The 25,633-nt window shown below is 32.6% G+C and overlaps 1 protein-coding gene across 3 annotated transcripts in view; it reads left to right on the top strand.

Annotated features, from left to right (window-relative positions):
- LOC144840178 (homologous-pairing protein 2 homolog) overlaps window positions 1–25,633 on the top strand; it is an 84,135-nt gene that overhangs the window by 37,313 nt on the left and 21,189 nt on the right. For all 3 annotated transcript variants that reach the window (XM_078695909.1, XM_078695910.1, XM_078695908.1), the window contains exons 3-5: window positions 4,282–4,371; window positions 4,594–4,705; window positions 23,596–23,666. In XM_078695909.1, the coding sequence (XP_078552035.1) occupies window positions 4,282–4,371; window positions 4,594–4,705; window positions 23,596–23,666 (273 nt within the window). The remainder of the gene's footprint in view (window positions 1–4,281; window positions 4,372–4,593; window positions 4,706–23,595; window positions 23,667–25,633) is intronic.

Genomic DNA, 25,633 nt, shown 5'->3' with positions numbered 1-25,633 from the left:
TACCTGCAAAAATTTAATTCAAAGCAAAATATAACTAAATTTTTTTTGCTTTTCATCTCATTTCATTTTTTTTTTCTCTTACATAATCGTATATACAGAAGTTACAGAGCTCATAACCATATGTAAACAAACATAATTTGATAACAGATGTCTATCATTGGTTCATACATCTTACGAATAGGTCGCTGAGGAGTTTGTATTATTTTTGCATGTTTTGGAAGCAGTCTTCTTTAATAATGAGATGTGTTTCTCAACTTCTAAAGTAAATTTCATTTTTTGAAAAACTACATTACAGTCTGGTTTCTTATTGTTCACTTTACAGTTAAAAATATATAGTAGTATAGTACATAAATATAACAATTTACTGGGTTGTAAGTTTCTTGAATTTTACCAAAGAACAACTCCTCCTTGGTTAGGACAAACTGTCTTCCAAAGAATAGTTGTTCACAATCTGAAATAAATCTTGAGGTTACATTACTATTTCTGAATGACAGAAAGTACAGAGTTGACTATCTGCTATACCCATTAAAAAGAGAAGCCTATTAGTTCCCAATTTACCGTACAAAAAGCGAAATTGAAAGTATTGTATCTTGGCCTAGCTAGCAGTACGAAAAGGTTTCTCAAATATGTTTTCCAAATTTTCTGGTGTGATATTGAAGTTTAAGCCCCATTTTTCATATACTATTGGAGGTTTAATAATATCGGTAATAAACAAAGGCAAAATTAAACGCGACATTTTAATTGTATGGGCTACATATGATCGGAATCATTAAAAAGAATATGTGTCACACAGCCGCAACTACGGCTCTTTCGGACATGTAATTTCTGTTAACCACCGGTAAACAACGGTAAATAGCCACAACTGTACACATATAAATTTAAAAAGTAAATTTAATAATCACATTTGGCAAAACAATTCTTTCCTTTCTAATCCAAACCCCACCAAAAAAAATCCCCACAAAAAAAAACCAACCAATTCTCAAACAATGATACAGTATCCCTATTCCCCACACACTTTATACAATTCCCCAAATTTCCCAATCCTTCCAGACAAAATATCAACAATCTTCTTATTGTCAAATAAATCCCCGAAACCTCCCTTTCAAATATAATAATATCACAAGATGAATAATTAAACGAATAATAAATGTTCACAATATCGTTCCTTCTTGCCTTCTCTCCTACACTGACCCGAAAACAAATTAGAAAGATAAAAGTTAAAACGATTCTGCAACTAAACAACTCCCACGCCTCTGCTCCCGTTCTGCTGGTATTCCCAATTATAATTCTTCTCAAACTGCAACTATTTTCTGACATATAAATAAATTAAATATAAAGTTAAAATGTTTCTTGATGTCGTTCTGTACTGCAATCCGCTCCCTGACCAATTATTTCTTTCTCCTTTTCCACGTAAAGTTACTCTTCAATACTTTCAACAATTCTTTAAATGCAACTAATTCTGCTATTTCCAACAGTTATTTCTTCCACAATTTCAATTAATCCTCAGTAATCTCAACAATTAACAGTTCTACATTTAAGTACAGCCTTATAGTATAACTTCCATTTCACTATTTATTTTACTTTATGTATCTCACTTTATTTCCTTTATGCTTCTGCTTTATCACCACAACAATTACAATTTCTTCTCCACTGTACGTCTTAGTTTCTCATATCAACGTTCACCTATCCCTTTCTTGCTTAACATAACATAGCCCTCCTTCTCTGTCTCCTCTCATTTTTCATCTCTTTCAAAATTCCCTCAATTGTACACATACCACCACCTTATCCTTCTCCACCAATCAGCAACTCACACACTAACTTAAAGATGTATTGTCCTTTGAAACACAAAAAAATCAAAAAAGAAATATTCTAAATTTAAATTATCACCATATCAAAGTAATATTAAAGTTATTTACTTTAAGTCGAAAATTCGAGCCAAACGTAATTAACAGCAACATATATTGGATTAAATTTCGTCTGGAAAATTGTCGCGAGCGAAAGTAAACAAAGATTTCAAACCACAAGTATGCATTATGCATGATGCTAATTAGGATTGTTTACAACTCGTCACGGTTGAGAAGGTGTTTTCACACAGATCCAAGTTAGTTTTATGATTATGCATACAGAGTAGCCAAACAAGCGCGTTGCATTATGAGATATGTTTTGATCGAAAACTTTGACTGGAAGTCAAAGTTATTTTTTGAACAAAAAAACGTCTGTATTTCAGTTAAATTATTTTTTTTTCGCCTAATTTTTGGTGAAAGTTAATAACTATGATACTTCAAAATGACCCACTTTTTTTATAAATATTTTTTTACAAATTTTTTTAGAATTACTCAAAGGGACAACTCTTATACCTCTCCTCCAATCAGCAAACTCCACACAATCCTCTGCAACACAAATACTCTGCTCCACTGGCTTCACACAATAGCTTCCTAAAACAAAAGGAATGTTCAAATAGTGAAAACAAAGGGAAAGTAAGAATGAACTAGCAAAATATATACAACTATATGTCACTTGTGACAATATGATGATCAAATTGCTTCCAGTGGTTGGGTATAGCAGCTAATATTCCATATAATGTGATAAAAGGAAAATTAATAAGATTATATCTATTCAAAAACATGTCATATGATAATGCTTCCCCATTAGGAAGAAAAAGATATTTAGTATATTCCCTCTTTATATAACCTCTTATGACAAACAGGTACATTGTCTGTTCTGATATTTGTATTGTTCCAGATAATTTGGTTACCGAAGTTATACTGTGGTTCACCTTCCCTTACTCAAGCAATGCAGATATCTTTAATAAACTTGTTATCAACATTTGTGACATCTTTGATATGTAAATTACACCGAAAGATGAGTTCTTTTCCAAATGGAGAAAGAACTTGATCAAAGAACATTTTCCAATAGCCAGTGTTATTCACATTTTTGTATCGTTTTCAGGTCGTTTTTAGAGCATATGCAAAACTTTGAATATGCATAACCTTTAGTCCCCCCCCCCCCTTGTTAATGTTGGCGTACATTGTATTCCTTCTGACTTTATTCCAGTTTTCCATTCCAAATGAAATCAAAGATTGCATTCTGGACTTTTTGAATAAATGTTTCCGGAGGATTGGGGAGAACTTGAAATAAGAAAACAAGCTGGCTTAATAGCAAATGTTTTAACAATAATATTTTTACCTATAGGTGTGAGATCTCTCCCACTCCAAACCTTAAGCTGATTCTTTAGTCTAGATAGTTTCTGCAGATAATTAAGGCGGAAAAGGTCATTACCATTGTGTGTAAAATTTATACCTAAATATTTAACTGGACCATCAGTAACCGCGATACCTGTATCATTTATGTAAGGTGGATGCTCTGCCACATATGGACCCAATGGAAAGAACTGCGATTTACTGTTGTTCATTTTAAGGCCGGATGATGAGTTAAAATCATTCAGTAGAGCAATTAATCTGGTCGTCGAATTGCGACTTCCATCTAAAAAGAATGTGGTATCGTCCGCATATTGTAAGATTTTAATTTAACACATTAAGACCTCTTAATACACCATTATCATTAATAATTCTTCTGGCCAAAAGTTCGACTGCGAGCAGAAAAAGATAGGGACTGAGAGGACAACCCTGCCTAACTCCTCTTTCGATAAAGAAAAATCCTGTTGAGTGACCATTATTTGCTACTGTCATAGCGTTTTAATCCATGAACTGAAACCGTTTCTAAAGTTAAAATAATTTGTCTGTCAGACAATGGTTTTTGGTTAAAATTAACCGTTTCTTTTGTCTTTATAAATGAAATCTTTTTTTTTACAGAAGTGAGTAACTTTATTAAAACTGCAAATGGCCTATTTAAAGTCTGATTTTATTAATTTTGATATTTTTGTTACGAACATCGTACGCTATAGCTATAGGCATAGCCTGACATTGTCTAGTTGCTGCATTAATTGTCTTTCTGTTTTTGCCAGAATCCGTAATTCAAATTGGGGGAAACCCGGTATTTTCGTTGAAAATTTTCCGATTCTTCTATTTATTTTGGCCTATTTTTCTTGGTTGAAAAACTAAAATATCAATCCGCGTGCAATGCATGTTGGGATTTATAGCAGGCCGCTAAAATTATTTGTTTTTCACATTTTTAACCGTTCAAAGACGAAAAACGTTATCGCAATGGGACCATATAGTATTTATTTTTACATTAAATGTAGGAAATGGGACTGTTGTAAGTTTTACCTCTTGTACTTCTCAGTAATACTCACAATATATTCATTGTTTTTTCTCCTTACAGTCTGTTGTACGGTCTTGTGAGGAATTGGCTAAAGAAGGAAATATTATTGAAAAAATATATGGAAAGCAGAAGGTTTACTGTTGCGACCAGGTAGGTCAATCAACAAAAACGTAGGGAGGTAGGTATGTCATTCTGCAAAGCAATTACAATGCCATGTTGAAGAGAATCCACAAACTGTGAATTGGAATAAAGAAGAATAATATGCAAACTGGCCTATTATGACTGCTGTATGTACCCTATATTTTTTTAATCTCAGAAGCACACCGTATCATACAGATATTACTGTAGTTGTTTATTGTTTATTACTTTTAGAAAAAATTACCCAATGTAGATGAAAATGAGTTAAAAGAGATGGATGAAAAGATCAAACAACTGGATGAAAAATTGAAAACATCAAGGGATCATTGTAGAGAGAAAGAAAGAGGTACTGTATGTTGAAATAATTCAGTTTGTTCGCCAGTTGTATCAAATTGTCTAGTGTTCTTCTGTAATCTCAGTTTAGCATTGTGGGCAGTAGAAGCATTGCTATCCAACCCGATTATATGTGGCACCAATCTTGACCATAGTGTCATGTTGGTGTCTTTGAAGTGTTTTCATCACAATATTGCATATACAGAGCACAAAACCAGTTGTTTGGAAATGAAATAGGCACACCTACTAACCCAATAACTACTGTAGTTAATATACAGTACTTTTAATACAATTATATATATATAGATAGATGAGGGCGTATGAATTTGATCTGTGATGCGCGTGCGTACAATTGAGGGACTAGTGCTGTTCTGCAGTACCACGCCGAGAATGTTACATAGTCGCTATCCAATCGGGTTTGAACTATACCATGAAAGCCCCAGTGGTCTAATGGTTAGGACATCTGCATATCAAGCAGAAGGTTCAGGTTCAAATCTTGGTTGGGAGGACTTTTTCTCATTCTCACAGATTTCCTCATCTTATTTCATTTTTTCAGTATTTTGAAGGCCTCATATGTAAAACACATGTATATGTATATGTATACGAGACATGGCATCACAAAATCGGCGTAGTTTCGGAAATAATATTTTTTATATTTTTATATATTCATAATCTATATTTAGTAAGCTTTAAAATGAGGCGTTGTTTATTAAAATTGGTTTATTATATGAAGAGTTATTAGTCACAAGTCACTTTCTAGCGCAGGAAATCTTCATTTTGAGAAAATCAACAATGAACAATGAAGTAGCGACGCTGATTAGCCTGGCCTGGCCTAGCCCGCCGATCAACGCGACAAGACTCTCTGTCAAAACTTGCTATTATCTCCTCAATAACAGCCAACTAGTCGAAAATATATCATTGTGTTTGTTATTTTAAAAAAATATATGGATAAAAATAACGATTAAATTCCTAAATATTCACAAAATGTTGAAACGTGATTCGAAAAACTACGGTGAAAGCCATGCTGTTTAATCGTAAACAAAAGCGTCAGCCAATTAGAAAGCGTAATTTTTCTCTATAGCCAATCACAGTCAAGGATTCACAAATTCTTGTTAGAAATTTTAGCAACCTATTCACCTTAATAAAACCAATTTCCATTGGCTAGATTAACAAAAATCCCTTAGGTTGTTAAAAATGATGGTAGCTGATATATTTTCGAACAGATAGGTACCAAACATGACGTCATTCGGGTTAGCGGTTTGTTTACAAAAGCGCAGTAAAGAAAGTTGATTTTTTGTGAACAAAAGTACAATTTCCTAATAGATTTTCAATGGAAACGACTTGAATAATTGCAAAATAGACATACTTGTGCTATTTTTTCATGAACAAGAGTTTGATATGTTAAAGATAAGTGTTTATTATATTGTTTTTTATTGAAATTTTAAAATGGATAGCCGTTTTTAACATTCTGAACTTCAAGGCTAAATATCTCAAAAGTTTGGGTTGCGACACTGCGCCGCTTTTGTGATGCCAGGCCTCATATGTAAAACACATGTATATGTATATGTATAGATATATAAATCCAAAGGCAAAATACTGAAAAAAATGACAATGCTGTGGGTATCAGTGGCTGGATCTGGAAAAAAGCGAAAAGCTAAATCAAAACGATAAAGTAAAACAGTCAGAAAAGTTAGCAGAGCTTTCGGGCAACACTAGCCCTTCATCAGTGCAAGTGAAGGTACTTGGACAAAGATATAGATATATAAAACTTCCAACATAGGGACATCTGGTGGTTGCTGAGAGACTCAAGCCCGAGAGTGGCAAGTGCATCGCCATAGTTCAAGTACTGCCCACCAAGCAATGAACGGCACACAGATCATCAACATACTTTCCAATTCATTATTCAACGCACCATTAATAATACAAAGAAAAATTATAGGGGCAAGAATAGTTCTTTTGGGGACACCTCCTGAAAGATTTTCCCAATCTGAAAAAAACATTCATGTATTTAGTTCTTTGTTTTTTATTGGAAAGGAAATCGACGACCCGTTGCATGATAGAAGGCGAGACACTCATATTAAGACAAAAATAGTTTTAGCATCTCGAGAAGCTGTCAACATGTCATGACGATAATTTTATGGTAATATTAAACCTTATAGCTATCCTGTCCAAATTATAAGAGCCTGTTTATTATTAAAGGCATGAACATCATTTGCAGTTGAGCAAAATCCCGGACTGGCCATGTACATAATTGCCCAAGGATTGATAGCCATTTATATAAAAAATAGCCTGTCGTAAGCTGAATACTTGTGTCACTCGTGAAACTGTAAACAACTGTCTAACATAGGCAAGTTTAATCGTGGACCGAGTCGTCGCCTTATATGAGGATGGTGAGCGCTAAGCAATGGATAGCTAAAGAAGGCACACAACCAAAGTGCGTTTACCTGGATAACCGAATTCCACTGTGTCTCTAAAATGTATGGTTGAGAGTTGCGTTAACCTAAGTCACCGACGGTGTTGTACAATTTAACGGACGATAAAGTATGCCGCCTTTCTGTGACGTGACTGATTGATGGAAATTGTTTCCATATAGGACAAAAATGACATGTTTCATAGAAAGTTACGCATATTTAAATATGCGAAAAATCTATTTCTAATCAACTTTCTATACATTTCATGTCATTTTAAGCATGTAAAAATGTCAACGTATGCGCAATTGTTTAAGCGTGTGACAACACGCGTAACGTTACAACATCTTTTTTTCGCGTGAATTATGTTTTTCCAGCCTTTTCTAGTAATTTGTCCAGCCTTTTCTAGTAATTTGTCCAATTTGTAAACAATTAAGACTTAAAATCATGTCATACGAGCACGTCAAATTTCTCCCCTGATTTTGATATTGTCTAGGTCAATCAATTATCTTTAGGAAGATTTACCATTTTTAAAATTGTTATGACGTCATCATGTTCACAAGCGTGAATTACTTGGGTCACTTATTTTCTTCATTACAGTAAATTTCAATATGTTATAGCTCCTTAGAATGAAAAGTGATACTCATGATTAAAACGTTTTCTGGAAGCTGTTGAATTGTAGATACAAATTCATGTACAAATTTTGCGCATCGGATGTTCTTCATTTAAAAGATCTTCTGCAAAGTCATCAAAACTCCCAACTTTGTGAATAAAATAATTTTGACACTTGATTGAAGTTTGGCCAAAAGTTTCCATTGTTTGACATTGCGCCTTTCACCAGTCATGTTTGATATTGACCTAGGTGTTTGCTCAACTTCCAACAAAACTCCAAGTGGCTTCTGTATAACTAGGGCACTCTGAGAGTGAGTGAGATAGTGCATGCGTCCGGCTGTGGTATACTTTTTACTGCAAAGTCCAGTATGTGATAGTGGAGATATTAAAGATATCTTTCATTTTGTTTTAATATGCCGTTTATACACCAATGAAAGATTGATAAATATTGAATGTGTTATATCAATCAATGTCATACAATAATATTAAATGTCAACATTAATATTACATTATACTTGATTATATTTTGTCAATGTGCAAATTGATGATATTTGCTCTTCTGAAATCTTCTGGCAAATAAACTTATTTTAAATGAAAGTTTTCATCTGGTTTCTGGATTAATTGAAATTTGATTATTTGTTCATTGTAGGTAGAGGAATGGGACTATGTGACTGCGTATGTCACTTTTCTTGTCTATGTTCAGTGCTATAATTGAAGGGGTACAGTTTCCATTTGTTCAAAAAAAGAATTTTGTTAAATCCTCATTTTATTGACTGGTTAGGTTTTTACATACATGATTTTTTTAAATCAGGACATAAATGATTTATTTAGTTAATTGGTTAGTTAGTTCATGGAAAACACTGTATTGATAATAGAAAAAGTAGATAAGATGACACAACAAAAAGAAATAGTTTACTTTATTATGCCTGTGGTTATATCAATAATGATAAAATTTACTGTTTAACTGACGATAATGATTCATTAATTGTTTTGTTGTCAGTGATCTGTTTGTAATTGAGGTAACGTTGATGTATAAACTAATTATAATATTACTTAATGTCCTATTCTAAAGGTTTTGTTAATTGATCTATAAATTAATACTATTTTCGGTTGAGTAATTTGATTTTTCATTATTAACATAGAATTTGAATCTATATAGGCAAATTTATTTATTTACCTACTATAGAGTATCACGGTACTGACATCACGACGGTAGGTGGCGCTGCTTGGTTGCTAGCGCAACCAAAAATGCGTTTAACCTGCCTGAGTGACTCCAAGGTCACCAACGGTTTGGAATAGGCTTATTGAAGTAGTCATTTTAAAACTTAATCATTTTCAATAAAAACAAACTTCAAGTGTGAAGTATCCTATTACAAACAAAAATTTTAATGGACTGTTTTGATAATACTGTAATTCAATGATTATTTGACAGTGAATTACAGTATTATATATATCGGTCTAGATTGACAGTCAAATGGGACTCGTAAATACCAGAAATGCTTTGGGATTTGTAATTTTAGCATGACGTGTCCTAGTTTACACAAAACCAAAAACATCGGCCTCTAGTACTATAACTGCTGCTTGCTTTCAGCTTCTAAATGATTAGCTGGCTAAAGCAGCAGCGTGAAAAACCTATTGGTTTTTGTTGCAAAAATGATTGTCTTGAAAATGCAATAACACAGACACGTTTGAAACTTTGTAAAAAAAACGTTTACATTTATCTAAATAAAATTTAGTTATTAAGTAGCGTTTTTTCAAGGTTTTGATTTCGCTTTATTAATACCTTGTGTTTAGTTTTGTACATACATTTTTATAACCTTTTTGTTACGTTTTGCTGCAAATGTATTGTCTTAAAATGCAATGTTAATAAAGACGTTTTAAAAATGCTTTTAAAACTTTGTAAAAAACGCTTACATTTTATCTAAAGATTGGTAACAATTTAGTTTTTAAATAATGTTTTTTCAAGGTTTTGATTTCACTTTATTAATACCCATGTGTTCAGTTTTTTTACATACGTTTCTATAACGTTTTTTCTATGTCTTTGTGTAACGTAATTTCCCATAAACTGCAATGTTAAAAAACAATGTTCTAAAATTTCAAAAGATCACTAAATATTTGTTTTTAATAATTTATTTATTCTTCCAACTACAGTTTAAGTTAAAAAAAATCAAGCTAAGATACATAATTTGATAGAAATACAGATCTTTACAGTTTATCAACGTAGTAGCGTTGAACGCATTGTTTGATTGGCTAGCAACCAACCATGCAGTGCCCTCTATTGTTGTGACGTCACACCATGATACTCTATTGTCACATGAAAATTTGTGCAACCAATCAAATCAAGTTTGCAGAACGCTGGTCTAGTACATCTGCCGGTAATGTCGTACAAGGTTTGAAATACTGTAATACCTAGCTATTAACAAATCAGATGAGTTCGAATTTTGTATATAAAATTTGAATAATACTAAGTAATACCATTATTTCCAGTAAAAATAGCTAAATTACAAACTTGTTTCTAGTGGTAGAATTTGCATTATGGTTAGAACATCTGAAAGAAGAATGTAGGAAGGATAGATAACCCAGCTAACAATTTTATGTTAAACAAGAAATATTTCTTACAAAAAACGCTGCTCGCTTATTGACGTAACAGTTTTAAAGATATATTGTCCCTCTGAAAAATAATTTTTATTTCAAATTTGTTTTTGAATGTGTCATTTTATTGTCACATAATAGTTATTTTACCTGAAAAAATGTAATTTAAAGCAAAAAATACTTAAATTGTCTGTCAGACGATGGTTTTTGGGTTATATTTAAACGTTTCTTTTCTCTTTTTATACCTGAATAAATATTATTTTTTTGTTACAGAAAAACACAGAAACACAGACTCAATTTCTCTCACTATAGTTTATTTTATTGCTAAGGTCAAGTCTGGGGGTCACTTCATCAAGCCTATACTTCAAGTGTGACGTATCCTATTACAAACAAAAATTTTAATGGACTGTTTGATAATAATTCAATGATTATTATTATTATTATTATTTATTTATTTATTCTGGTTTATTAAAACAAAGACATGGCAGTACAAAACTGAGGGTATGTTCAGATCTATGGAGTTATGCTTTCGTATTGCAAGCAATGTCATATTATAATTAGCGTCGTAACAGAAAAGTGTTCAGATTTGCCTAACTAACGCTTTCGTTTCAAACTGAAGTGTCACCGATTTGGGTGAACATGGTATTCAGGAGTAAATTTGATTGGTTACAGGTCAAAATCGTTGATGCATGACTTTCATATTGTAAGCGGCGTCCACTAATCTTGTACCTTGAGCTGTCATAACGAACGAAAGAGTAGTTTCGTACGAGGTAGCTTCCACTAATCTTTTCCTGGTTCAGAGCTATGGAGTTGTACGCCGCGTACAATACGAAAGCATAACTCCGTAGGTCTGAACAGGCCCTAAATTGCATCCAGTAACATTTACATACAATATATACCAAAAACGAGCAAAATTTACACAAACATCAAATATAAAAATATATATATATACATAAATGCATTAAAAAAATAAAGAATATATAATTACAAATTTACAAACTGCGAGCAAAATTATTAATCATCCATAGGCCTATCTATCAAAATTACGAATTTCACATATATATTATTGCACTACTGTATAAGGTCATTGTTAATCAGGAATGGGAGAGTGGAATTCTTAAATCTCTCTGTTCTACATTTAATTTGGGATATTTTGTTCACGTTTCTTAGAGATCTACCTGTCGCTTCAGCACGGATATTGGGGATAATATCACTAAATTTTTCATGGACACTCCTCCCAAACTTCAGAACAAGCTGGAGACGACGGTCACAGAGCCTATCAAGAGAAAATTTCTCTAGGGCTGCAGTGTACGAATAGTACCTCCTCCCTAGTACAATTCTTAAAAACCTCTTCTGGACCGATTCGAGGTCACAGCTTAATTCGGAAGTCAGGGAGGAGTGCCAGGTAGGACAAGCATATTCAATTATGGGGCGTATGAAAGATTTATAAATCTTGATTAACTGATCTTCTGGTGCACCAAATCTTTTAAGGACCGACACAATATGCATGGCTTTATTGGCCTTGCTAACGATCTCACCAATGTGTGTATCCCACTTAAGGTTATCTTGGATAGTTACACCTAAAAGCTTCAATTGCTTAAAAGTCTCAACTTGGACTCCATTATTGGTCAGTAAATCATAGTAACCAGGAGTTTTGCAAAAGTTAATCTCCACTGATTTATACTTATTAGGATTAAGGGCCATTTTATTTATTTTACACCATTCCTCTAAATTACTAAAGTACGATTGAATAGAGTCCAGACAGTTATTTTTTGAGATATCAGCGAAGGTTAAATCGTCAACAAATTTCCACTTTTTAATGCAATCTGATGCCGAGTCATTGACCATTACTTGAAAAAGGCTTGGGCCAGATTTCGTTCCTTGTGGAACACCACAAAATATAGATGTCCAACTGGAAATAGCGCCACCATAGAGCACTCTTTGTTCTCTACAAGTTAAGAAGCTACAGAACCACGGGATCATAGATTTCCTGACACCAATTGATATCATCTTACTGATTAGTACCTGGTGACTAATACGGTCGAAAGCTTTGCTGAAATCTACAGCAAGAATTCGTGCTTTGTGACAAGAGTTTTCCAGTCCAGAAAGAAGGTAGTGTAAGAGCCCAATAAGGTAATGACTCGTGCTGATACCTTTGACATTACCAAACTGCTGTTTATCTATAATGGTAGATAGGTCTTCATTTAACTATTTAGTTAGAAAATGTTCAAAGATTCGGATAAACAGTGGCGTAAGCGAGATCGGTCTAATCTGTTCATACTGACTGTACCTTTTTTCTTTGGTATCGGTATAATGGTAGCTTGTAGCTTTGGGTACAATACTCTCTTTCAAAGAAGAATTAAATATATGCGTTAGGGGCTCTGCTATTTCGGGTGCAAATTCCTTGATGATAACTGGTGGAATTTCTCCAGGTGGAACTGATTTATTAATCTGCACTTTTAATAATTGTTGTTGGACTTCAAAGCATAAAATTTGTGGCTGTGGACTCTCAGCTGGGAAGTATGTAGGCAATTTATCAAGTTTGAGAGGATCCAGTTCACGACAAATTTTTGCAAGGTGTTCATTAATTTGTTTAGAGGCAACGGAGTCTGGGATCGGTAAAGGATTATCAAATGTAATTCTTGGTTTGTCTTTATGTTTACCACAAATCTGCTTCACTTTGTCGTACCATTTACGGGGATTGCTCACCTCAAGCGTTTTTACTTTATAACGATAGTACTTCTCCTTAGCTTTCTTTATTTCCCAAATTACCTTATTTCTAAGTGTTTTGTAACGTTTTTTCTTCCTAAAAGCAGTTTGTCTATACCCTGATAAGTTTCTTAATGTATGGAGTAATCCAAGGTCAAAAAGATTATCTGACAGCGAATTACAGTATTATATATATTGGTCAAGATTGACAGTCAAATGGGACTCGTAAATATCAGAAATGCTTTGGGATTTGTAATTTTAGCATGACTTGTCCTAGTTCACAAAAAAACAAAAACGTTGGCCTCTAGTACTATAACTGCTGCTTGCTTTCAGCTTCCAAATGAGAGTCCTTATAGGACATTAGCTGGCTAAAGCAGCAGCGTGAAAAACGTATTGGTTTTTGTTGTAAAAATGATTGTCTTGAAAATGCAATAATATAGATGTTTTACAGACACGTTTACATTTATCTAAATAAAATTTAGTTATTAAGTACCGTTTTGTTCAAGGTTTTGATTTTTCGCTTTATTAATACCTTGTATTTAGTTTTGTACATACATTTTTATAACGTTTTTGTTACGTTTTGCTGCAAATGTATTGTCTTAAAATTCAATGTTAAAAGACGTTTTAAAAATGCTTTTAAAACTTTGTAAAAAACGCTTACATTTTATCTAAAGATTGGTAAACAATTTAGTTTTTAATTAATGTTTTTTCAAGGTTTTGATTTCACTTTATTAATACCCATGTGTTCATACGTTTTACATACGTTTCTATAACGTTTTTTCTATGTCTTTATGCAACGTAATTTCCCATAAACTGCAATGTTAAAAAACAACGTTTTAAAATCGTTTTTTAAAACTCGCATTGTATTTATGCCACTCATCTGATTGGATAATAGCAATTATTTAGTTATTTATTTCAACAATATTTTGCGAGGGTGGTCCATCCAGCTGAAGCTGATCATTAATGACCCTCACAGAAATACATCATGACAAGACATAAAAATGTAACAATAAAAATTAAATTAAAATAAATATAATTTATAAAGATAAAATAAATCGCAAACAATTTAAAATAAAAAATTAAATAAATTAAATAAAATGAATGACTGAAAGTTCTCAGATACAGATGCATTATTGTCAAAATGATAAACATATTTGATTTAGCATAAAACTCAAGTAAAAATAGACTACAAAGCTAGCACAGTAGTACCTTAATATGATATTCTCAATCCTTAATGAATGAATGTTATAATCTTGTCATTATTTGAATAGAATGTGTCTTGTGCAAAGCCAATATTAGTCATTTTGTCCAGGGATTCATTTTCCCCATTTCTATAACATATGAGTCACATACCTCTGTTCATAAAGTTGATGCAAACTGTATAGCATATATAGTATATTTAAAGATAATTGTCTCCCTGAAAAATCATTTTTTTAATTTTGTTTGTTGAATATGCCATTTTAATGTCACATTAATATTTATTCACTTTGACCAAAAATTGAATCAGCCAAAACATTTTATTTACCTGAAAAACTGTAATTTAAAGAAAAAATAGTCAAATTGTCTGTCAGACAATGGGTTTCTAGTTAAATTTAACTGTTTATTTTGTCTTTTTATAAGTGGAATCATTACGTCATTTTTTTTCTCTATGGAATCGAATAAATTAATTAAAACTGCAAAATGGCCTAGTAAAAGTCTGATTTTTAAAATCTTATTTTTCATGATTTTGTTGCAACAAAATTCATTTTGTCGCGACAAAATTAATTTTGTTAGCCGAGCCTACTCAAGCGTGGGACAAAACGTTTTAACATTTAAATTAGAAGGCGGGGTTGTTATTGGAAACTCGAAGATTGACAGTTATAGGCGTACGATCAAACAGCGCGCGAATATCGTTTTACGACCTCCTCTACACCGGTGCCAACAAATTGTTAATAGGTGCACCATTTGTGTGGACGCGTGTATTAGCATTATTTTGTAAAAACCAGCAAACGCAAACTTACCTTCTACAAATTCTATCTCGATTTATTTATGTGGTCTGTATTAAATTTAAAATATGTTTTGTTACAAATATGTAAATTTTGTTTCTGTATATGTTTATAATTATGATTCTATATTTAAATTAACTGTTTTTAGTTTTTCTATCTAGTTAGGTTTTATATTTACTTTTGTTTTTAGTTGCGTGAAAGCGACTCTATAGTTCACTATGTCGGTCGGTCGGTCCGGTATCACTTTGCGTTTTATCGCGTTTTCTGTACTCTTTGAACTGCACGCGACTTACAGTGGCTGTTGGCCTTGTTTGCTATATGCTTTTGAAAGAAAAATGGTAAAGCACTTTTTTTACCTCGACTCACGAATCAAACGATTTAAATTGAAAACAGAGTCCGATGCTGTTGTTTGAATATAATAATGTTAAAAATGCTAGATATAAATGTTATGTTTCTATGCTTATTTTACAACTTCATGGTTGATTTTATTTATTATACATTGCTAATTGCAAATAATTGTTTATAGGTTTACATTGTTCTTTGTACTTTTGATGTACGTATTCAGTCTTTGGCTGGCTTAATAAGATTGATGTTAAATAAAAATGCATTTTCCACTAATAAAATATGGAATTGTATCGAGAGAGTATCGTAATTTCGGGCAGAATGGTTTTCGGTCTGGAAAGGTCATTATTACACTGTCTGGGGTGTTGATATTTATACATCGAATGTTTTATGGGCAATCAGTCCTGAACCTAGCCAACGTAGGCTACCTGGCCTACTTACTACTGTAGGTTAGAGGTTATTAGGTTTCGCAGGGTGGATGATTGTTATAATAAAACTAACGTGAGCAATCTTTTGTAGTCAGTTCTTTAAATGTTTTTTTTTCTTCAAATAACGGACAGCTTTCAGCATCATTATTTCTGCAATGATTATTATTATCTTAAAGATATATTGTCCCCTGAAAAAATGTTTTTTTTAATCTTTTTGTTGAATATGTTATTTTAATGTCACATAATAGTTATTCACTTTCACAAAAAATTGGGTCTGGAAAAAAATTATTTACCTGAAAAAACTGTAATTTAAAGCAAAAAATGGTCAAATTGTCTGAAAGCCAATGAGTTTTTGGGTAATTTAACTGTTTATTTTGTCTTTTTATAGGTGAAATAATTTTTTTTCCCCGTTCTTTTTTCTTATGGAAGTGAACAACTTCATTAAAACTGCATAATGGTCTATTCAAAGTCCGATTTTAAAAATCTTTATTGGTTATCCGCACTTGGCGGATAACCCCTTGTTATTGTCAGGATCTTTTTTTTTTTTTTTTTTTTTTTTTTTCTTTATTCTTCTTTCTTTCCCGGAATTTTGTTCGCAGCGTATCTCTAATACTTGTCAACATAAGATTATATAACTTTGTCAGAAGATTGACCTCTAACTGTAGATGTGCAAGAAACTTCGTTTTATGATTTTAGAGTTGCGCAACGTGACTTACGCGCGATTTTATGAATTTCAATGATTGATCATAGATAAAAAACCAAATATCATTTTTTATTGAAACTTGGTGAAAATTTAAGTTATATCAAGCGCAAACTTTCTATGGATTCAAAATGGCATGTTTCACATAAAGTAACGTGCGCACGCGCGTTTAAAATTTCAAAATGCGTAAAATCAATTTCTAATCAATTTTCTACACGTTTCATGTCATTTTGAGCATTTCAAAAATTCCCACGCTCGCGCGCATTTTTGCGCGCGCGGTGCGCACGGAGCACTAAAATTATATTTTTATGCGTGATTTATGTTTTTCCAGCCTTTTCCAGTAATTTTACCAACTTTTTAAACAATTTCAACTTACAATCACGTCATACGAGCACGTCGAATTGGATAATTTGCGCGCGTTTTTGATGAAAAAGTTCAAAAAGTCGTAAAAATTATGCCTTTTTTTAAACAGTCATAGATTCTAAACTACATGATAAACTTTTCTTTTTTTTACTTATTCTGGAAGTTGATGAGTTGTAGATATCGGATCATGAATTAATATGGCTAACCGGACATTGTGACGTCATCGTAGGGCCACTCGAATATAAAATATTGGATTTTTGTCTCTTTCTTCATAGCTCATCACATTTAATAGAGCGCATCTCCACTTATCCGTATTCCATTTCCCTCCATTTTTTTATATTGTCTAGGTCAATCAATTACCTTTCGCATGATTTACCATTTTTAAATTTGTTGTGACGTCATCCTGTCCAAAGGCGTCAATAACTTTGGTCACTTATTTTCACCTATTCTTCACTGTATGTAGTACGTATACAATATATAGTGTAAACTGTTTATACTTAGACGTGACACAAAATAGAGAGCACACTAACATTTTTTCAATGGCTTAAGCGTTTTTCTCTTCGCAATATTCTAACGTATGATGTGCACGTGGCGTTTGCGGTGCGGATAACCTAACTCGTCCGTAGTGACGAGTTCAAATCTAGTTTTTCATGATTTTGGGAGACAATACATCTTTAATTTTAAAATAAAGTATATACATTTTATAAGATTAATAAATAATATTTTAAACGACAAAATATTAAATAGCCCCATTACTACCATTTTACTTCAATTCAATTCAAAGCAACATTTATTTTCTCCTTTCATATACAAAACAGATTATCAATGAACAATATATATGTAAACAAAATTTCGAAAGAAGAAGGTACACGTCCAGAAAGATGAAAAACACATCTTGTGGAGGACACAAGACAATGAAAATTTAAAAAAAAAAGAAAAAAAAAAAAAGAAAAAATAAATAAAAAATAAAAAATAAAATTGACCGAGGAAAAGTTAATATTTGGAAATAAGGTGACTTTTAAGTTTAGATAAAAATGATTTGCTAGAAACAGAGTTTAAGATGGGAAGTGGCAGATCGTTCCAAAAAGTGGGTCCGGAATACCTAATGTTGTGTTGAAAGTGGTTGGTTTTATGGGTTGGAATATTTAATTTTGAACAAATACGGGTATGATGATAATGAATTGAAGAATTTGGAGTGAACATGGAACATGGATTACTTAAGTAATAAGCAGGGCTCTAATGAAAACCATTTTCCGATTTTTTAATATAGAATACATTATAATAATAATAATTATTACTGATCATATCTGATATTTTCAGGGGTCCCTGATAATATAAAATAGATTAATATGATAGCATTGAGCAATAGAGACGGAGGCATGCTCAGCCATAATAACTGAACCAATAACAAATGTCAAAGATTCGCGCGCTGTCATCATTTATAGCTTCACCCTGTCTTGCCCTTTTCACGTTTAAAGATGTATTGTCCCTTTGTCAAATTAAAAAAAAAAAAAAAAAAAAAATTTCGAAAAAAAGTGGGTCATTTTGAAGTATCATAATAGTTATTAACTTTCACCAAAAATTAGTCGAAAAAAAATCATTTAACTGAAATACAGACGTTTTTTGGTTAAAAAAATAACTTTGACTTCCAGTCAAAGTTTTCGATCAAAACATATCATATATTTGGCTACTCTGTATGCATAATCATAAAAACTTCTTTGCGATCTGTTTGAAAACACCTTCTCAACCGCGACGAGTTGTAAACAATCCTAATTAGCATCATGTATAATGTATACTCATGGTTTGAAATCTTTGTTTACTTTCGCTCGCGACGATTTTACAGACGAAGTGTAATCAAATTAATTTAGCTGTTAATTACATAAAATTGTTGTTTTTGGCTCGAATTTTCGACTTAAAGTGAATAACTTTAATATTACTTTGATATGGCCAATTTAAATTTAGAATATTTTGACCTTCATTTTTTTGTGTTTCAAGGGACAATACATCTTTAAACTCCGCCTTCTAATTTAAATGCTAAAACCGAGCCTACTCAAGCGTGGGACAAAATGTTTTAAAAAACGTTTTGTCCCACGCTTGAGTAGGCTCGGCTAACAAAATTAATTTTGTCGCGACAAAATGAATTTTGTTGCAACAAAATGAATTTTGTCTACACAGAATGAATTTTGTCTACACAGAATGAATTTTGTCTACACAGAATGAATTTTGTCTACACAGAATAAATTTTGTCTACACAGAATACATTTTGTCGCCACAAAATGAATTTTGTCTACACAGAATAAATTTTGTCTACACAGAATTAATTTTGTCTACACAGAATTAATTTTGTCCACAAGAATTAATTTTGTCTACACAAAATGAATTTTGTCGTTACAGAATGAATTTTGTCGCCACAAAATGAATTTTGTCGTTACAGAATTAATTTTGTCAACACAGAATTAATTTTGTCTACACAGAATGAATTTTGTTTACACAGAATTAAATTTGTCGAGACAAAATGAATTTTGTCAAGACAAAATTAATTTTGTCCACACAGAATAAATTTTGTCAACACAAAATGAATTTTGTCAATACAAAATGAATTTGGTGTTGACAAAATGAATTTTGTATTGACAAAATTAATTATGTGTAGACAAAATTGTAATATTTCGACAAAATTAGCAATGTTCCATACGGTGCCCCGTAGAGATACAGTATAAAGTCAGGTGCTTTGCTAAACATCTTTTTAATTTGCCCTAACTGTAAACTAGTTTACTGTCAATTATGTACAATATCTTTGCACATATCTAGTGATCCATAAGGCACTCAAGGTTGAATTATAACTGTTCAATATTATTTTTAGATTCTGCATGATAGATTGTCATTTGAGATGTATCATCTGACTTTTCTAGATCTAGAAAACTCAGATATCAAGATCTGAGTTTTCTAGTTCCAAAATGGAACTAGAAAACCCAGATCATCAAATGGTTCGTTCCATTATTATCGGAGGGTAGCTTCTTTGAAATACTACAGTATAATACGTTTTCTTATTAATAATAATAATTATTGTAACTTGTAGTAGCGGCCTATGTTAAATCATAAAGAAATACAGTATACACCTTTTAAAATGTAGGCTTAGCATTTTAGGCCTAGCCTAGCTAAGCAAACTCAATTCAAGGCTCAACGTGTGGGCGCTATCGCGATGTATCGCGAAGAGTAGACCTGGCCCAGGTACAGGCTAGAAGTGGTCAACTCGTACCCAAAATAACTCGTACCTATTCCCAACTTGGCTAACTCGTACCTCAACCAACCACAGCAACTCGTACATACCTAATTTTTAAGCCTATATTTTAACGGTAACGTGCACTGTATTTTCTTTATGGTTTAAGCCGTAGGCGCTTCTACATGTTACAATATTTACAATATTAGTAAGAAAACATACACAGTAATCAGTTTTAATAATACTCTAGTATTTCAAATGACCTACCTTCTGATTAATAATGGAATGATCTAAATGACTAAGTTTTCTAGTTCCATTCTGGAACTAGAAAACTCAGATATTGATATCTGAGTTTTCTAGATCTAGAAAAGTCAGATATCTGAGTTTTCTAGATCTAGAAAAGGCAGATATCTGAGTTTTCTAGATCTAGAAAACTCAGATATATCTGAGATCCGAGTTTTCTAGATCTGAGTTTTCTAGACACCCCTTTTTTTTTCTTTTCTGTATATTCATGACAACTATGTTTATGTTTAATATATCTATAAAAATATATTGATTGAATTTTTTGAAATTACTAATTCTTTATGGTATGATGCTATAAACATTAAATTATATCTATCCAGAAATCTGAACTTGTCTATTTCTTGTCAGATCTTCAGGGACATCTTTGCTTATTCACTTGTTATTTCCTTTTTCCTTACGTCGTCAGGAAGAGCAGTACCGTGGCGGTAATGACCCCTCTTCTACCCCGTGGGATATCTCCAAGCACCCTCAACCTTGGAATTATAGCCCTGTTCGTTATATAGTCTAATTATCACACTGCATGCAATACATGAGGACTACTCATTCAGAAGCTATATCAAGCAGCAAGTTATAGTTCTAGAGGCTGACGTTTTTGCTAATTTGTAAACTAGGATGGGTCATGCTCAAATTACAAACCCTAAAGCACGTCTGAGGGAAGAGAGTCTATGAAAACATTTGCTGATAAACAGTATTTATATAGACTTGCTCCCCCTCTAGGAAGTGTAGACGATGGTTCTCGGAATGATAATGACTCGGGTAAAAAGGTTTTAGAAGGACATTCTGGCCTGGACATTTTCGGTCGGTTACCATTGAAATGCTTGATATTCGTAAAACTAAATCTACTCACAATTCCTGTTTCACAGTGTCTTAGATGATTAATAGCGTTTTTCGTATAGTTTTTATTGTTTGGTAGGGCCCTTATAGTGTGGATGTGGGGAGGCGGAGTTAATTTGAGGGAGGTGCTTATTCGTGGGATACGTTACATTTTTTAGTTTTAATAATATGGTAAATTTACAAAAAAAAAATAGATAATAGATTTGAAAAGTGGTAAAAAAGAATAACATTAATAAATGCTTGGTAAATTGTAGATAACAGTCCGATGAAATCTACTAAAAATAGTATAATTGTGTCTGTGTATAATGTGGATGGGTGATAATTATTGTAATTGATGTTTTATTGGGGAGGTGTTCCGGGCGTTTATTAAAATAAATACCATACTAATTGGTTTAATTAATACATTATTCCGCGTACAGTGAGCCGTTTTGGCCTAAGAAGGAAGACGTTTAGACAGCTTGCAACATGGGCAGAAGTATCCCAGGGTCCTAACACGACACAGGTAGCGCACAGTATACATAAAGTCCTGGCAGCTTATTCAACAACTCGGATATCGGGGTTTTATTTATTTATTTTATTTATTCTGTCTTTATACTGAATGACACTTTCAGTGCTAAAGCATTGATTTCCAAAGTGGTTCAGTAGAGAAACATTAACAATTGACAACTCTGTCAATATGAGTGACATTATACATACAGTAGGTTAGGGAAATATTTGAAAATTTGGGTAAAGTGTGGTTTGTTCCAAAGATCATAAATTTAGTCTTCTTGATATTCAATGTAAGTCTATTTTCCTCCAACTATTTAGCAATTTTGTTTAAATTTGAATTTAATTGATTTTGAAGTAGAGTGGGATCAGATGAGTTACATAAGACTAGTGTCATCTGATTTCATTTGATTTGAAACAAAAGCTTTTTTATCATTAGTTCTCTCAATGTAATTTTATATACTTATTCCCCACAATATACTCTATATATTTATATATATTTAATTTGATCATGTACTACTATACCTTCACACGTGCAGTCTGAAAATAAACAAAAAACTAAAATGGCTATCGCTACCAAGCACCAACAGCCAACTAGTTGAAACCAACCATGCAGGGAAGTTGATTGACACACCTTACCGTGAACCCGGAAATTACTTAAGTTAAAAATATACTGATGAAATCAGACATTTTTTTATAAAACCCTTTATAATATCTTCCTAAGATAGAAATATGGAACAATATTGTAATAGTGGAAACTAATGTTATCAAATCTACGTTTCGTGGTACATCTGAGATAGATAAGGTAGGTATCCAAGGCAGAGATTTGTCCCGAAGTTTTTCCATTGTGCTCGCCTATTTCAGAATTAACCATAATTTATATATAGATGCATGTAGATGATAATCTGTAAAATCTTGTTCAATAAATAATAACTTTGTTCTTGCTGTCAACCTAGGCCAGTATTATAATAATTCACTGTCAAATAATCAAAACATTATTTTGGCTGTCTAGGCTGGTATTTACAATGAGTCCCACTTTATGACTGTCGATCTAGACTGATATTATAATACTATAATTTGCTGTCAGATAATCATTGAATTATTATCAAAACAGTCCATATAGTAGTAAAGTTTTTGTTTGTAATAGGATACAATTTGTTCACACTTGAAGCATCTAGGCTTGATGAAGTGACCCCTAGACTTGACCTTAGCAATAAAATAAACTAAAGTGACAGAAATTGAGTCTGTTTAGTATAATAATGTAATATTATTTAGACATCATTTTTATTTAAATTAATAATAAGCACATCATCTTTTACAGATTCAGTACTTTTTTTTTTAAATTTCAATTGCACAATTATAAAGTATGAATTCTTGTTGTATTTTACTTCAATACAAAAGTTATTCACTTCTGTAACAAAAAAATAATATTTATTCACGTATAAGAAGAGAAAAGAAACGTTATAACCCAAAACCATTGTCTGACAGACAATTTAAGTATTTTTTGCTTTAAATTACATTTTTTCAGGTAAATGATTGTTTGGTTATAAACATGAATAACTATTATATGACAATAAAATGACACATTCAAAAACAAATTTGAAATAAAAAATATTTTTCAGGGGACAATATATCTTTTAAAACTGTTACATCAACAAGCGAGTGGCGTTTTTTGTAAGAAATATTTCTTGTTTCATTTTGAAGTACTCCAAATCACTACTAATAGCTATCATCACTAAAGTAAATATTGAGATATTTATATTTTGGCATGCCAGCAACATAAATTATATTTTGCATTTTAATCAAGACCTTAATTCTTTGACAAGTTCCAGAATCCAGTCCAAAGCTTAATATTTATATAATATATTTTATTTTATTTTGATTTCTGTTGTCATTGCTAATCAAATGTTATGTGTTTCCACAGTTCTTTCTGGTCTAAATTCATCAATCAGTACCAAGGATGCTAAAGATAAAATTGCTGAAATAACTCAAAAGGTGTGTATTCCAAACTGTTATACTTCTACTACTACTGTACTGGTAGTGTTGTCTTATATTACATTTTGTATTGTTACCTCCGCCAAGGAGGTTATATTTTCACCCCTGTATGTTTGTGTGTTTGTGTGTGTGTGTCTGTGAACAGCCTGGAGGCCACAGTTTTTATCCGATTCTCACCAAATTTGGCCACAATGATCTATACCCCAAAAGCTCGGACGAGTTCGAATTTGAGGGGAAAAGGTCATAGGTCAAGGTCACAACTAACAAAATACTATTTTACTGCCTAGAGACCACAGTTTTTATCCGATTCTCACCAAACTTAGCCAAAATGATCAATGACTCATCATATAATTTTGGTTAAATTTTGAAGGGTCAGGGTCAAAGATCAAGGTCCACAAAAAAAAAGAAATAAAAAAAAAAAAACCCTCAGCGGGACTCGAACCAGCGATCTCAACTGTGAGAGACTGGATACATAACCATTACACCAAACTCTCATCCACAACTTTGTAGTGTGCAGTTAGCCTTTTTACACTTAGAACAAATAAAAAAAATTTAAAAAAAATATATTTTCCGGAGACATTTTATGTAGGGGAATTTTACAGTAGGCGGAGGTTTGTACTCTCGGGGTACCCTCTAGTTTGAGAAATATATTTGGCCTACGACTGTTAACTTTCTATGCTCGCAAAGTACTCAATTACTGGTTGACCCCACCTTATACTACAATAATTATAATAATTGGTTATCTGCACTTGGTTTGTATTTGTGTATGCTAGATTTGATGATGCAATATAATAACAGGCCTTAAAAATTTATATATAAAATTACGTAAGGGCAAAATTCGGTAAATTGCATGTTAATTACTTCTAGAATGTTTACTCGATGTTATATAAAGTTGGCTCGTACTTTCGGTACAGATTTTAACCACCTGATGTAACCCTGTTTACTAATTAAATTGAGTTAGATAATTAGTTATTGACAATTAAAATGAATTTAGGTTCAACGATTTGCCACAAATAGGGGTGTTTTCCGATTGTGGTATACACTGTCTAATGGATGTCAATCTTGAAAAATACCTGCACACAATAATACAAAGATGATTCGCATTTACCTATCTCCTCCTACGATAATTGTTTTTATTACCGGTAGCTGAGCTAGCGTTTTCAGTCACCGTCTATAATGTACAAAACTTTATTATTGCAGTGAAACCACCCACACACCCTCCCCCTCACTGGCATGAGTAGCATTGTAAATCCAGTAGAGGATAGGCTTACAGTACGAAGGATCACATGCCTTAATTAAACACAGAACAACTTCGGTGGATAGTAACCAACTTAAGTATGAATTGGCTCTAAGAAACAATTGAAAACCATTAGGCCTACTAATTAAGTTGAGTTAGATGATTATTTATGATGATTAAACTGAATTACGATTTGCCCCGAATAGAGGTGTTTTTCACAAATTGTTTTACATTATATAAACACATATACAAATAAACTTTATTACTGACAGTTGCTTCTTAACGTTTGTATTTTATTTCATATACGTTCGCTGTAAACTGAGATCCCGACGCGCACGCGCACCCTCATATCGGCGCCATCGTTTGGAGACGGCGTGCACCCGAACGATCATGGAACAAAAATCACTTGCAATACAAGAAGATGTGCTGGAGATTTCTGCTGGAAATGTAACATTTGCAGCTACAACTCCACTTGTACAGCATACGGTGGCTAAGCCCACCAAAAAAGGCCAGGAAGGCGGGGTCTAGCTGTACTATTACTAGGCCTCCTAAAGAAGGTAATACGCATAGCAACAGCGATGCCGTTGCTATCGCCGGGCCATCATGCACTAACGTGCTGCAGCCTAATCAACAGGTCGGAGTAGGCCTGAACTATGAGGCTAGGGTTGAAAACCTTGAGCGGTTGGTTGAGCAGCAGGTTAAAGAGACGAAGGCTGCTCAACAAATAAAT

This window comes from Antedon bifida, chromosome 4, assembly GCF_963402885.1.
Source record: "Antedon bifida chromosome 4, ecAntBifi1.1, whole genome shotgun sequence".
NCBI lineage: Eukaryota > Metazoa > Echinodermata > Crinoidea > Comatulida > Antedonidae > Antedon > Antedon bifida.
Note: the sequence above shows the minus strand (reverse complement) of the source record. Positions and strands in the feature narration are given on the sequence as shown.